The sequence below is a fragment of the Gossypium arboreum genome, chromosome 1 (assembly GCF_025698485.1).
Source record: "Gossypium arboreum isolate Shixiya-1 chromosome 1, ASM2569848v2, whole genome shotgun sequence".
Lineage (NCBI taxonomy): Eukaryota > Viridiplantae > Streptophyta > Magnoliopsida > Malvales > Malvaceae > Gossypium > Gossypium arboreum.
The window spans coordinates 116,901,291-116,915,809 of NC_069070.1; the positions used below are offsets into that span (position 1 = coordinate 116,901,291).

At 34.0% G+C, this 14,519-nt stretch overlaps 3 protein-coding genes across 4 annotated transcripts; all 3 read right to left on the reverse strand.

The window, feature by feature from the left end:
* Positions 1–1,375: 1,375 nt before the first annotated feature.
* LOC108481675 (cytochrome b561 and DOMON domain-containing protein At5g47530-like) lies at positions 1,376–2,265 on the reverse strand. Its single transcript, XM_017784774.1, has 3 exons — positions 1,869–2,265; positions 1,648–1,774; positions 1,376–1,553 (listed from the first exon to the last, which is right to left on the reverse strand). Exons 1-3 carry the CDS (start codon positions 2,263–2,265, stop codon positions 1,376–1,378), a joined length of 702 nt encoding a protein of 233 aa, XP_017640263.1.
* A 718-nt stretch (positions 2,266–2,983) lies between these two features.
* LOC108480771 (APO protein 1, chloroplastic-like) lies at positions 2,984–6,265 on the reverse strand. Its single transcript, XM_017783866.2, has 5 exons — positions 6,095–6,265; positions 5,128–5,183; positions 4,881–4,954; positions 4,163–4,530; positions 2,984–4,051 (listed from the first exon to the last, which is right to left on the reverse strand). Exons 2-5 carry the CDS (start codon positions 5,177–5,179, stop codon positions 3,211–3,213), a joined length of 1,335 nt encoding a protein of 444 aa, XP_017639355.2. The 5' UTR covers positions 5,180–5,183; positions 6,095–6,265; the 3' UTR covers positions 2,984–3,210.
* A 1,884-nt stretch (positions 6,266–8,149) lies between these two features.
* On the reverse strand, positions 8,150–12,192 carry LOC108483793 (uncharacterized). Of its 2 annotated transcripts, none has more exons than XM_017787376.2 (7): positions 10,981–12,192; positions 10,234–10,470; positions 9,953–10,042; positions 9,445–9,594; positions 9,173–9,297; positions 8,833–8,962; positions 8,150–8,657 (listed from the first exon to the last, which is right to left on the reverse strand). In XM_017787376.2, the coding sequence occupies exons 1-7, from the start codon at positions 11,530–11,532 to the stop codon at positions 8,532–8,534; spliced, it is 1,410 nt and encodes a 469-aa protein (XP_017642865.1). In that variant the 5' UTR covers positions 11,533–12,192; the 3' UTR covers positions 8,150–8,531. The 2 variants fall into 2 exon arrangements, with proteins under 2 accessions (XP_017642865.1, XP_017642864.1); XM_017787375.2 differs by having other exon boundaries at positions 10,234–10,473.
* Positions 12,193–14,519: the final 2,327 nt, after the last annotated feature.

A 14,519-nucleotide genomic window follows, 5' to 3' on the forward strand; every position in this document is an offset into this window, starting at 1 on the left:
ACCGAGGACAAAAGCCAAGAAGCAATGGCGCCATCTTGCTGTTCAAATGAGTGAACTCAACATTTTCTTGAGACACACCATCCTCTCCTAGAACTGCTTGAGATGGTGGAACAGTGTTGATATCAAGAAACCGTTGAAGCTTGTAAGTTTTAATAGCCAAGAGAACCTGCTACCGCCATAAAAGATAGTTGGAATCATCAAGGAGAACACTAATTCGCTTGGTGGAGAAGAACCGACTGTCAACAATACCATCAGCAAAACCGGACGTTGTCATGGGATCAGCAGACTGGACTGCAAACAGACTCGACGAGAGACTCATGAATCTACCACCCCAGATGAACCTGGCTCACTGATACCATGTTGAACTATACTAAAGATACTAGAGTTACAATAAAAAGAACGATAGGGAAATTCAAGATTGTTTATTCATAGCACTAATACATGCATTCATAGAGTGGCTGTACAGTTTTAACAAACTAACTGCTACTAAAAACTAACTTTCTTTCAACTACTCTAACATGATGGAGATTTTATAGTCTAAAATTAATTGATTGTAAATCATTCATCTGTTTTTTATTAATTAATAATTACATGTGTAATTAGATGTGTCAATTTTATATAATGATAAATGATAAAAATTATATAAAAGTTTTTCTTTTTAATAATATGGGGAAGGAAATGAGGTTGCTTAGGATCAAACCTAATATCTCGTACTTATAGCATAATGCTCTTGTCACGAGAAATGATAAATTCTATTATAATTTATAAGAGCTTGCTCTTATTTTATTTTCAAATATATTATTTTTTTAAATTTATATGTCAAAATTTGTTTATGCTTTGTTGTATGAAATGAAAATATTTTTGAATTAAATTATTTCATAAGCATATAAAAGTCTTTAACATGTAATTTAAAAAAATTAGTGAATTATCATTTTGAAAAAAAATTAATTAGGATTATATAAAATAAATTTTAAAATAATTTATCATGAAATATTTGAGATATTAGGTTTTCTTTTTCATTAAAGACTAGTCTTTAATATCATGTGTTTATATATTTATTTATTTTTGTATAATATTAATGACTAGTTTTGTTTTTGTATTTTGTTGAAAGATGTTAAATTATTTATTTTCAAAATTAATAGAGACTAAAACAGTATTTGTGCTAATTTATTTTTATTTGAATTATAAAATCCGACAGTAACTTAAAAAAAAAAACCAAATAAATTCCAAAACCTTTAAACTTCCAAGTTCCAACAAATAGTTACTAATGCTTCAAAGCATATAATAAACCATACACTTATGTAGCCAAAAAAATGATCTTAAAGAATAACTAAAATGGAACACAAAAACCTCAAAAAGAAACAAAGGTGAAAGCTTAAAGTGTTTCCTCGGCGGCTATTTCACGTCGCACGGTGGTCCTCCTCCAACAACCGACTCCTTCTAAAATAAGAGCAATGGTTCCCAGCAATGAGATTGCAGCAATGTATGTCACTTGAGGCCAAGTCTTGATCATCAAATGTACCATATGAAACCCCAAGAATACATTCGCAATGCTTAAGCCAATGGTACCATATCCCAATGAGCAATGAAAAATATTGAAGTAGACTCTCTTCTTAATTCTTATCTTCTTTATGTGGCCTGCAATACCCAACGATCCCTTGAATTGCACCGAGACCAAGAAGGGTAATCCCTATATATTGATGGATTCCTCTTCCAATTCTTGCTCCAAGTGCCCCAAGCCAAAGCAAAACACCAATGATCCCACCAGCTAAACCTATCAAAAAAGCCGAGCATTGAAAAAAAACATGAGCACGAAACCAAGCAGTGCCTGGCCATTGCTTCCCATGCCTTGCTATTAAAGCTCCAACAGGCATTAGAAAACCCCATCCTAATGTGCATAAAATTCCATGAACTATCTTCCATTGGTTTCTTGAACCTGTTTTTGTCTACAACAAGCTTGCCTACGAGAAAAGCCAAGGTCCCCATTGAACCCATATTGGGACCAGACAAAGGGTGCATCCTAGGGAAATTTCCAGCTAAGGGTCGTTCTTGCCAAAGGTGGTTCACGGTTGTAGTGTTTGCAGGCAATGCCAAAGTTGCAAACATGATCATCTCGTTACCTTCAAGAATCGAGGAAACTCCATTAACGGGGAAACTAAGGTCACCCTTTTGAAGCTGAGTTGCATAGCTTGTTATAGGTGAAGTATAAGCTACCATAGTTCCATCATCTTTTTGAAAGGCAACCAAAGCTTGTGAACCCACCATGCCTTTCGAGTGAGGATTAATAGCCCATGACATCCATCTTGTTTTTTGATCAACACTGTTTCGCCTCAAGGCAACATCGACGGTTTGAGTCAATGAATGGAAATTCCAATGAAGTAAGCAATTCAAGGAGGGTAAGTCGTTGCAAGAGTCAAAGGTTTTGCCTCCACGAAATCGGTTGTTGTCGCAAGGTTCAGCGGCCGCAAGAAAAAGAGAAAAAGGAAGGCAAAGGAGAAGGATTTAGAAGCCATCGGAGATAATGTATGAATTGAGACGAAGGGTTCTGTAGTTAATTGCTCTAGCTCTTCGGGTTTATATAAGCGTTCATAGTCGGTGTAGTAATTCTCTTCTTTTTGAGAAAAGAACTAATTTATTTAAAAAAATTATATTGATTATGTAATAATAATTTCCTAATATAATTTAAACTCTTCAATTATTTTTATTTTAAATAGGATCAAATTGAATATCAATTTTTTTTTGGTGAATTATAATAACAAGACAAAACCCAAACGACATATGTAATTAGTGTAACTCAAACCCAAACTACACTTACGGCGGTGAATACCCGTAACCATCAAGCCATCACATTGAATCATTCTTTGAGTTTAATTAGGTTCCTTAAACCATTAAAATTTGCCTCTATCAATTACAACACTGACAATCTGGTGTTGAAAATGGAGTAATTCAATAACCCAAATGGGCAAATCCATTGAATTGCAAATTTTTGGGGACCAGAGCACAAATTTTACCATTTTATTAGCTTTACAAATTTTAGGGGAGTTGAAAGACAATTTTACTAAACCGAGGCCAAGGTCCTGCCTCTAAAAATGAAGTAATGAATATGGCTTCTTCATCTTTGGTTAGGTACATTGGAATAAGAATATGAACAAATTATACAAAGTTAAAAGATACAAAGCACCAAAAATGGATTATCAATAAATCTGAAGATCATGCAACTAAGCTGGCCTCCTCACTTTCAGGGACTATAATGTCAAGCCTCATCATAGGTTTATATCTGCGAGGTACTTGAGCTCCAGCTTGCATGCAAAGTTCAACCACAGCAGGAGCCTTGCCATAATATCTCTTCAATGCACTTCTCATGGGAGGTCCCTTTGGGTCTTGAACATGCCACACATAATTTGGTGGGAAAACTTCACTGACCGTGGCATCCTGCCAACCATGCTTCCCGTCCCTCCACTGGTGCTTAAATTCTCCGCAAAGTTTAGCATTGTGACCCCATGGCCCTACATGGACTTCCGAGCAATATCCACATGCCTTCACCGTGTACTTCTTCATCAACTTCGTAACACCTGTTTGAACTGTCTCATGTGCATTCATTGTTTCCTGTGCAATGATGGGTACATCTTCGGGTGAGGGCGGTGGAAATCGCTCGCAAGCTCCACATGTGTCGAGATCTATAATTGAGGAAGAGGATGGATCCACTGCACGCCATGGCTTAGGCTCCTCAACGTATCCGCCACGATCGATTATTTTCTTTCCAATCATTCTGATGGGATTGGTTCTTCGTCGTGAAGGGTACTCTGGGATGTCCACACCGGCTTGGATGCATAGCTCTACAACAGCAGGAATCCTGTCATAGTCGAACCGTGTTTCATGCTTGATGCGCCGGCCAAAAGGATCATAAAGGTGATATGATTCTATGGGGATAAGAATGTCATTGATGGAACCTTTCACCCATGAATGTAAACCACGGCGCTTTGAGCTACTTGGACCTTTGCAATCCTGAATATTATGACCACTATGAGCCACATGAACTTCAGAGCACTCACTGCGTAGAACTAAAATAAATGAATATTTGAAGATACCAACACCATTCAAAACATGCAGAGCTCAAAACAAGACAATAGAAACATCGAAACTAAAACTATAATACGAGTACCTGCAACCGTAAACAGGAATGACATACAAAAGCTGTGCAAGACCTTTAATCAAAAGTTTCCATGCATCTAACACCTCGTATGCGACAGGAATAAGTTCAGGAACAAGTAATCCATTTTTAGGAGGCTGAAGTGGCTTCTCTATACCCCTCTCAGCAAGTTTCTTATCCTTCCTCGCAGCTTTCTGGATCTCTTTGAAAGGAATAGGATAAGGTTTCTTCTTTTTCTTAGGCAGTACTGGTGGAAGATCCATATTTTGGGGATATTCCCCTGGCTTCTTGCCGGCAGGGTACTGTTTAGGCCTCTGACAGGCATATGGAAAAGTTCCTGAAACAAGTGCCCTACCTTTCTGAACTGATTTGCTGCCAAACTGCATATAGAAGGGAACAAATATTACTCTAGAATACTGCCATCAGTGAGAAAAGAAATTGAAGCATTCTCGAGAATTCTTGCCTATCATCTATGGTTAAGTATCATCAACAAAATGTTATGTCTCATGTAACATAACCACAAGATAGGGAAGAATGTCATAAAAATGTAAATGTAGAGCATCTATTTGACGTATGGACTAATTTGTTTGCCACTAACTTGATTGTTTACGGAATTTGAAAGTATTCATACAAAATAAAGGAATCCACAAATAGAGGAAATCACTTTCAAGATCACGTATAGAGGAAATCAAATAAGAAAGAAATAGGAATTGACAGAAAGAATGTTCACCTTCAAATAAAAAGGACACGGACTCAGAGATGATAATTGAGACCTCTGAAATTCCACGATTTCTAAACATGCACCTGCGAAGTGGAGGTCATACAAGTACATAAACTTTTCTTATATTTCCTTTCAGATATGTTTTGTGGTGTCTAATTTGCATTACATTGATGTAATTCAGTATTAATTGTGAAGTTAAGTTTGTTCTTTCATATTGGAGTCAGAAGGAAACAAAAGGGGAAGATAAGTGACTCACTCCTCTGAGATGGATTCCATAATGATGATGCTGTCGATAGTGTCTGGAGCATTGATCTGAGGAAAAAAGGCAAACCAAAGAAATGGGGGAAAATGTCAATGAATGGGAAAAACATGAATATTTTCTGCATGAAGAAAATCAAAGATGCAAAAAGAAAGACGCCTAAAATCAATAATTTATCAATGTTATTATGAAAATCATTTCAGAACCCATTCTCTCTTTCAGAAATAAAAACAGGGCTGGCCAATGTAATGGGAATCGATAGCTTTTGCACCATTCAGCTCCATCAAAATTTAACCCTTCCATTAACAGGAAGCCAGTGGAAAAGAAAACAATCATTGACCTTTTCAATTTATTTATGATTTTACCCTCAAAAATCTTTTATTTTCTTCCATTTTCCATCTCTTGGACTGAAAAGAAAAAAAAAATCCTTCTTTTCCTTCTCTTTTCCCTCCACTCCATTATCATCCCTCCAAACATTATTTATTTACTCTACTTACCTATCCCTAACAATTGCAGTAACTAATGCAGTGATTTTACAATCAATACAAATCATCATGTTAGCTAACACCATATCTCCCATTTTTCTCCATTAAAGAGGTAAAAATGGAAACTTTGTCAATCCAATGGTTAAATTTCGTAATCACTTTCCTACTTTGTTGGTTAATCAATTGGACTAACAAATTTTCAATCTTTATTACCCTTTCACATCTTCCCAACAAAGCAGAACCTTCTCTGAAAGTATCTTACTAAACTACCATTCTAAGAAAGAAAATCAAAGGGGAAAATACTCTGAAAGTATTAAACCAAAACCAATTCAATGGAAATAAAAATAAATAAGTGGTTCTATAAAAAAGCCAGATAGATAATAAACAAAAATATGAACTCCATGATTAAACAAGAATAAAAGAAAACCCAAATCCGAGAAAGTTAGCTGAAAAGAAAGATTAGTAAGAGAAAAGCTTACCTAGAAGTTTGAAGCTGCTAGTGTCTATCAGTAAGGTAGCCTTACAAAATATCACCTCAAAAAAGAAGGGAAAAAAAATCAGCTCAAATTTCTGGGTTCCTGCAAAAACCCCCGCAACCAATTTCCAATTTTCAAGCAACAGTAGGACGGGTGGGCTTTGAAATTGGGCTTTGAAGAGCAAAACTTGAGCTTTTCCAGTTGCTGGAGAATCTTTTTGTTTGGGTTAAAAAAAGGATTAATATAACTTTCACTCCCCGAACTTAGCAATTAGATTCACTTTCGTACTTGTATCTTTTTTTTTTCTCTTTGCTACCTGAATTTGGAAACTAAGTATATTTTGGTCCCTAAACTTGGATTCCATCAAGATTTCTCATGATGCAACACTATGAGATTGTACCCTGTCATCACATAAAATTATTTTAAAACAAAATGCCACCTTATGAAATTTTTACATTTTTCAAGTTTAGAGCTGAAATGAACTTAGTTGCCAAGTTCATTGCTTTGGCTTTAACAGTTTTGTTAGTTTAATGATTTTCTTTACAGCATGTAATGGAAACATCAAAGACATGAAAGCAAAGTAAGAAAACCATATTGGGAATGTGAAAAAGGTGACTAAAAGATTAAATTGAAACCCCAACAGTTTGATCATAGAACTGGAAGAAAAGTAAGAAAATTCATGAGGAATTCAGTATAGCCCCCTATAGAAATATTGACATGTTCATATTTGTATGAATCCTTACAATGGAAACTAAATTCCTCTAATGAAGAATTAAGGCCATTGATTTTCCTTGATTTTGCATCCTTCAACACCATATCCATACCATCTACCAACAATTTGATTAAACAACATTTTAACACATCAGATATAGTTTGTGAGTTTGGATTGTTTCTGATATCAAATTCATGTTGTTGATCACCATTGACAACATGATCCCTTTCTTGAATTCTCAGTTCTTCCATGGCTAAAAAATGGGTTTCACCAAGGGACTTGGGGGGAAGGGGGACTATGAATCAACTGTATTATGAATTTTATTAGGGAATGATGATGCTGACTAGGTTACAACTGATATTTCCTTGGGATGCCAAAAGCTTCGATCTTATTGGACATTTATGATTGCTTCACCAGAAATTAATGTTGTAGGTGAAAAGGGTGGGGATAAAACTGTAGTATGACACATTTCAAAGCTTTTTTTCGTGCAATATTTGTAAAATATACTCAGCTGTCAAGCTTGACCAAGGGCTTGGAGATGGTGAATCAGTCGTGTATGCATATTGCAAGTTAGCTATTAATATTAGGGTAAATTACAGTACAGATCACCCAACTATGATTTTCTTTTTCTTTTTTGGTCACCCAATTATGAAAAATTACAAAATGATCATCTAACCATTCAATTCTCTTTTATGGACAATAGTTGGCTAATGTAGAAATGGAAACACCCAAAAATCCAGATAGTTGAGCAATTAAAAAAGACAATTGAATAATTAACTGTTTTATAACTTTTCATACTTGAGTGATAAAAAAGAAAAAAAAATCATACTTGGGTGACTACCAATATAGATTACCCTTAATTTTATAGCTGCGATGGATGATTTGGCCTGGCTATGTTCTGGCACACTTACCAAGCATTCAAGGTTCTCTCTACCCAGCATTGATCTGCTACAGTGGATTCTTACACCGTTTTACTGAAGTTAAGGTCATCGATTATATCATTTTATTTTGATATGTATTAATGTCGTTGTAGATTGATGAACTATTTTTGTTTGGAACAATGTTAAGTGAATACAAGAAACAAACAAGTGGGCAAAAAATTCTTGCATCTCGAAAGAAGGTATGGTACCAGCCAATACGAAACAAGACAAATCTATACGTGCTGATATGTTCGTAGGAATCATACAAAAATTGAAACGAGACTAATAATATCGTACCAATTGTCTTCAAAATTGGTAAATTGATTGATACTGGTGGTCCTAATATTGGACAAAGGAAAGGAATTGTTGGCATAGGTCTATTTTTATAAAACCAGACCTAACCAGACCAAATTGTGAGCCTCAATCTTTCCCAACTGAAAATATCCATGTTTCCCTTTAAAACCGGCAGTCTTTGATCATCACTGATGTTCGATACATATTAAGATATGACCATGTCCGAAACCCGAGTCCAAGTGACATAATTACATAGACCCAAGAATTTGTTTAAGCATAGAAATTATTACAAAGACTTGTTTTAACTGAAACATAAGCCAAAATTGTTGACCTGACATGTAAAAAAAATCAGGAAAAAGAAGAATGATAAAAGATTAGAAACAAAAAGAAGAAAAGAACATGAATCTCCAAATCCAGCTAACACAAGTAGCATTTGGGTATTCACATGTGGTATTGTTTATTTATCTGCAATTATCTCTATACACTTTAACAGCAGGTGTTGGACATCAAACAATCAGAACTCGATAACGTTGTTTATCTGAACGGAAAAAGATGGGCGGCCAACACTGGAAAGAGGCGTGTCTACTCTTACTACCATCCCTGACTTCCCGACATTTCCGTTCCACTTAGAGCGCCCAAACTGCATGATTGGTAGACAGGAAACGAGTATAAGACACCTCCAAAAACTTCAATGAGGATGAAGGTTCAAATCTCAAGAAAAGGTTAAGGATTCCCAGTTTTCATATTTTTACAAATCTGACAAACTTGGCATATGAAATGACCTTTGAAGAAGATGTTGCAATGGGATAACTTACTGATATTGATGCAAATGCGGAAGGATGTGGCACCAGAGCACAACCACAAATCAGATTGAGATCCTCCTTCACTGTGTGAATAACTTCTGTCCGCAACCCCGGATTACTTCCACCAAACGTTGGAAACAAGCTGATCACAGATGTAGAAACTAACTAGTGAATACCATATAGGATGCAAATGAAAAACACAAACTTAAGAGAGCATTCATGTGAATATAAACGGATTCAAAGGCAGTGTATGAAACATAAAAACATTCCTTAACATGACTTATTGCAGGAAGGGGCTTTCATTTACAATCTCTAAACCTGTGCATATCAAGGCAATTTAGTAGAATCTTACCTAAATTGAACGGACGGCCTCATCATGAGCCCTGATTGCTTCCAAGCCAGCGCTTGTGAAAGACCCAGCGTAAATGATTTGTCAGGCCATTGCACCATTGGGGTGATACGCGTTCCCCACTTATTCTGAAAAAGTATTAAAACAATAAATTCAGCACTCATAAAAGGCAGCAAAAAGGGAATAATAAATCCTAAAGCCGGAGTTGTTTAACAAAATCCTGAATAATTACTTTTTTGCTGCCTCTTAAGACTAGTAAACACTCAGGAACTGACCTTGCAAGAGAAGCTATATCTCATTTCTCCTGGATATTGGCCCTGTGCCTGAAGAAGTCCCCCACAAATTGGTAAGAAAGCACTTGTCGTCAGCCCTTCACCAGATACATATGTAAACTGTCCATTTGGAAATTGCAAATCTACAAATGACTGCATAAAAGAAGGAAGAGTCGAGAAAGAGGAGACTGGTTGTGTTAGAAAAATCACCCCAAGAATACGAAGAGCTGATGTCCTGTTGCTTATTCAGCTAATCAGCACAGTCCACTATTTACTATGAAGATTATGTTAGGAAAGAAAATAAGACTTGAGTGCTTGATTTTAAAAAAAAAAAAAAAAAGGTATTTAGTTTGCAGGAAGTGTACAGGGAGAACATTCCTTACATGAAATGCAATTTAAAGCAACAATCTAATCTAGAAAAACTAGGGAAAACACAGGTATTTTGGAAATTCGGATTGTTGAAACAGAAGCATAATAACTGCATAAATGGATTCAACCACTACCAACTTACACAAGCTAAAGGATTAAGACAGAGCATTGACATTAATAGCCACCTCCTATGCTTTGACCATATTGCTGGACAAAGAGAATGCATTCCGTTCTGCAATTGAAGAACTTATCAGCAAAGAACAAAATATAACACTAGGAGAAACATAAAAACATAATGCTCAAGTCATACTATTTGCTTTCAGGTTTCAATATACTCACTACCTATCATAGAACATAAATGCTTCTATTTACTAAATGTAAAATACAGCTAGCGACAATTATTCCATGAATTTATTGCCATACCTTCCTATCATAGCCGTACCAAAGTAAATGTTGCTTTGATAGATGAACTGGTAAAAGAAGTGTTGTGTCCCTAACAAAGAGCACTGGTCCGAGCTGGAGAAGGAATAAAGAGTTGTCACTCCCTGATGTGGAGCTGCCATTTGATGCCTCTACTCTCCATAGGTCTCCCCTTGCAACCAAAGAACTTTCTAAATCTCGTGTTCTACTCTCATATGTCGAGGTCATATTTATGGTCCCCTGCTGCCAACAAAAGATTAAACATAGGGAAAAAAAATCAATAACAACATATATTCAAAAGTTATTATCCCATCAATTCTATTCATATGAAAGGGAGAAATATATTCATAACTTATCATAGCTAACATTATGCGAAATAGATGCCTTTATCAAAAGCAGCTTAGAACATGTAGAACTTCAAAAAGAACTATCGTAGATAGCCGCATGCCACATGGTATGCGTGCAAAACTGATCATAGATGCCTACTAAATTTCACAAACAAACAGCCAAATACTACTAAATACCAGTCTACTATCAGCTATAAACCATGTTGCAACCAAAGAACAAATTAGCCTATGCATCAATATGTAATTTAGATAATTTCCCGTCTTGTTTCTAACTATTAAAATTGTCACTTATATCATTTCAAACACAAATAGTACCTCTTCAAGAATTTATTTAACAAAAACTAAATTCATAATTCAAGCTCCTAACTATCGTCAAAGATTCTCATTTTATTTGTTTGTTTACCTGAGGTCTCCCAAGCAATCCAGCAGACTTCAAATTAAAACCTGAAAGCTCTTCATCCACCAGACCCTCTGAACCACTCTCATTTTCGAGGAACGCGAAATCCTTTGACCGATCTGAAAACCCGACCAAACCCTCCATATCATTGCCACCCGCCTCAGCCTTCTGCACTTTCAAGATCATATCACCTCTAACAGGCAAAACAGCACTCTCCTCAGTACGAAAGGGGATTGGCAAGCTCCTGAAGAACTGCTGCACCAACCCATTTAAGCCGGCACTGAAATCAGCCCCGACTTGACCAATCCTGTTCCCGATATCACCGATGTCGAACATGGTTGACTTGTCAATGGGAAGCCCGAAATCCTTATTGACAAAGGATTGGGAAGGGAACTCGAGGTCGAAAAGCTTGGATCTTGGAGGGTTTGGCCATGGGAACGAAGGTGGGGTGATATGGGATTGGATTAAGCCAGTAAAACCTTGAGCTAGCCGATCTGCAAGGTCCTGGCCATGGCGTTGGACCTCTTCCCAGGCTTCAAATGACCTTTCTACGGACATTAAGTGGCCAATCTAAATAAGAAAAAGACTAAGATCTGGTTCTTTTGAAGAGCCAAAAAAGGGATAAGAAATTGACCCAAAAAGCTTAAAAGGTTCGAAGTTAAGAAATATTGAAACTTTAATCTTGAAGCTTAAAGAAATGGTAGCCTTTGAATGTGTTAAACTAAATCCAAGGATTCCTTCGAAAATTAAACTTTCATATCAACCCAGCTAATGAAAAACATTCAAATATAAAACTTTTTAAATCTTTCTTATTTTTTTACTAAACTCAGCTAGAGTATAGCTGAAATTTCAAGGTAAAAGCTTTAAAATTATAAAATTAAGAGGACAAAGGCAGCGGATTAACCATTCAAGCCTTAATAATTTAGTCTATTCTTGAAAGTTCTATAAAAACCAAATTTTTTTCCAAAAGAAAACTTTAAAATTTGTATCTTTTGAGCTTCAAATAAGAACAAAAAGTGAAATTAGGGTTCTAAAATCAATTGGGTTTTGAGAGGAAAAAAAAGGGGGGCTTCTTTAATTTCTTTACAAATTTGATATTTAAGAGAGGATCCAATGAAATTTAGCAAAAGCAAAGTGAAAATAGAGAGCGTAATCTGCAAAAAGAGAACAAAAAGGAAAAACAACCTAGAAAAATCTGCAACAAGCTTAAGGCTTTAAGAAGCTGAAGGTAAAGATTTTCCATTTTTATTATTTTTAATATTTTATAGGTTAAATTTTTTTACTAGTCCCTATACTTTATAAAAATTGTGCATTTAATCCTTATACTTTAATTTAGCTTTTTAATCCTACACTTTTCATTAAATTATTTTTTTACTTTTAAAATCTGATGTGTCAAACATATTATCATACCTATAATGCAATATGAAATTGTTATTTATACATATTACTCATTAAAAATTCAGTTAATAGATTAACAAGCTCATTTATATGAAAACTAAAATTTCAAATTTTGAAATGTATAAAGACTTAGAATGATCTAATTGAAGAATATGAATTAAATCTACAACTGTACACAAAGTACAAGTCTAATAATTAAATTTAACTTCTACTCGTTGGGTCAAGATTGAAATTTCAAATTTAGAAAAAATATAGATATTAAAATTGATCAAATTAAAGAATAAAAATTAAATTTACAACTTCTGCAAAGTAGAGGGACTAATAGTAGAATTTATCCAGGGGAGAAAATGTCTGCAAAGAGAGGCTGAGGGCAGATGATAGGCACGCAGATTAAATTTTAGGTTTTGCCTTTGGTTAGCTTCCACGTTGATGGATACATGTGGCTACTGCTTATCCGGATAGTGTTCTTTTTTCTTTTTTTTTTTTTTTTTTTCTTTTAAGGAAAGCAAGGATATTATTCTATCGGGCTAACTTGTGACGTCACGGTCCACGTCTGAGATCCGAGAACGAGAACGACATTTATGGGAGTTGTCTTTTCTTTAATATTGAAAATAATTTTTTTTAATCTACTAATAAAATTTCGACACGTGAAAATGGATCAAAAATTATTTCATTCCACAGATTGATGAGATTAAAAATAGTAATATAGTCTGAAATTGGTTAAATATTGTGTTCCGATTTAAGTGTAACAGAAAGTGAAAAGACAAAATGATTATTAGGATATTAAATTATAATTTTTTAAATAATAGTAATTAAAAATATTAAATTATAACAATATTTTAAAATAAAATGAAATAATAACTACTAAATAAATATATAAATTAAATTTGTCTATAGGCCAGTCGAGTTTTGTTAAAATTTTAGATTTATTTGTTAGGCTTGGGCTTGACTCACCCAAAAAATAGGTTTAAAATTTTGCTTGAGTCTGCCCAGTTTAGTGAATTAGATTTTTATATTATTTTTATATAAAAATTTTAAAATATTAAAATAAATATTTCTCAACAAATTAAAAATATATTTAAAAATATTTATACTTAAATAACACTAAGATATATGTAACATAACAAACAAATGTCTCTAAAGTAGTAACAAAATTAATAATAAAACAATAGTTATATAATGTCCAAATAATAACAATAAAATAATAGTAACATAATAGTGAAACGATAACAAAACAGTGAAAAAAATAAGAAAATAGCAACAAAATAACATGAAAATAGCTTTTTTTTGTCTTTTTACTAATTCAGGCCTAACCCGAGTTAAAAAAGCATTACCTGAGGCCCTACTTGTTTTTTAAACGAGCCTTTTTTTTTGTCCAAGCCAATTTTTCGGACTTGGACAGGTCTAATATAAACAATATATTTAAATTCATTATACAATTATAAATTTAAAATTTTTAAGGGTTTAAAATTTAGGGTTTGAGTTTAGGATTAAAAGTTTGAGGTTTTATTTTCAGACCTGGATTTGAAGTTCGAGTTCAATGTTCAAAGTTTAAGGTAAAAAATAGCAAAATTATATTTCAATAACATAAAAATTTATTAAAATATCATAAAATATTTTAAAAATAAATAATATGATGAAAATAGTTCATAAAATAATTTCTCCGAATATAAACAAATCAACATCCAATTTAAAGAATATTATAAGAAAATGAATAGGTTGTTTTATTTTATATTTTTACCAAAAAGCTAGATACAATAAGTTCAATAAGTTATGAGAAAATGAATTTAAAAAAAAAAACAAGTTAAACAAAAGAGGAAAAGGAACCCAATGTTTATCTTAACCTTTTCTTGTTGATAAATTTTGAGTGCATTAAAAAAAAAATTTAAAATGTGGAAAACGGAAATTACACTTAAAGTCGTGATTTATCTTTTTCATCGTCTGTAGACTTGAGTTACTAGAACTCGTTAAATGTGGTAGCACTCATATAAATTGCTTACATTGTGACTAAAATTAACAAATGCATAAACTCATTACATCATTATTACATTAAAACGAAAGACTAAAGAAAAATAGCTACAACACATCTAAGCTCCAAACAACGAAGAAAGTAATTATTTTTACTATCCAAAGCAAAACATTAAATA

What these genes read in the sequence shown, in the direction of transcription:
- LOC108481675 (XM_017784774.1), bottom strand. Translation starts at nt 2,265, where the DNA reads ATGGTGGGTTCACAAGCTTTGGTTGCCTTTCAAAAAGATGATGGAACT. An exon ending in GATGGGGTTTTCTAATGCCT is followed by an intron (nt 1,775 to 1,868) that starts GTTGGAGCTTTA and finishes CTTTTTTGATAG; the next exon opens with GTTTAGCTGGTGGGATCATT. An exon ending in GCAATTCAAGGGATCGTTGG is followed by an intron (nt 1,554 to 1,647) that starts GTATTGCAGGCC and finishes CATTGGCTTAAG; the next exon opens with CATTGCGAATGTATTCTTGG.
- LOC108480771 (XM_017783866.2), bottom strand. Translation starts at nt 5,179, where the DNA reads ATGCTCCAGACACTATCGACAGCATCATCATTATGGAATCCATCTCAG. An exon ending in CGTGTCCTTTTTATTTGAAG is followed by an intron (nt 4,531 to 4,880) that starts GTGAACATTCTT and finishes TTCTATATGCAG; the next exon opens with TTTGGCAGCAAATCAGTTCA. An exon ending in ATTCCTGTTTACGGTTGCAG is followed by an intron (nt 4,052 to 4,162) that starts GTACTCGTATTA and finishes AGTTCTACGCAG; the next exon opens with TGAGTGCTCTGAAGTTCATG.
- LOC108483793 (XM_017787375.2), bottom strand. Translation starts at nt 11,532, where the DNA reads ATGTCCGTAGAAAGGTCATTTGAAGCCTGGGAAGAGGTCCAACGCCAT. An exon ending in GTCTTAATCCTTTAGCTTGT is followed by an intron (nt 9,595 to 9,952) that starts GTAAGTTGGTAG and finishes TCTTTTATGCAG; the next exon opens with TCATTTGTAGATTTGCAATT. An exon ending in AGGCCGTCCGTTCAATTTAG is followed by an intron (nt 8,963 to 9,172) that starts GTAAGATTCTAC and finishes ATCTGTGATCAG; the next exon opens with CTTGTTTCCAACGTTTGGTG.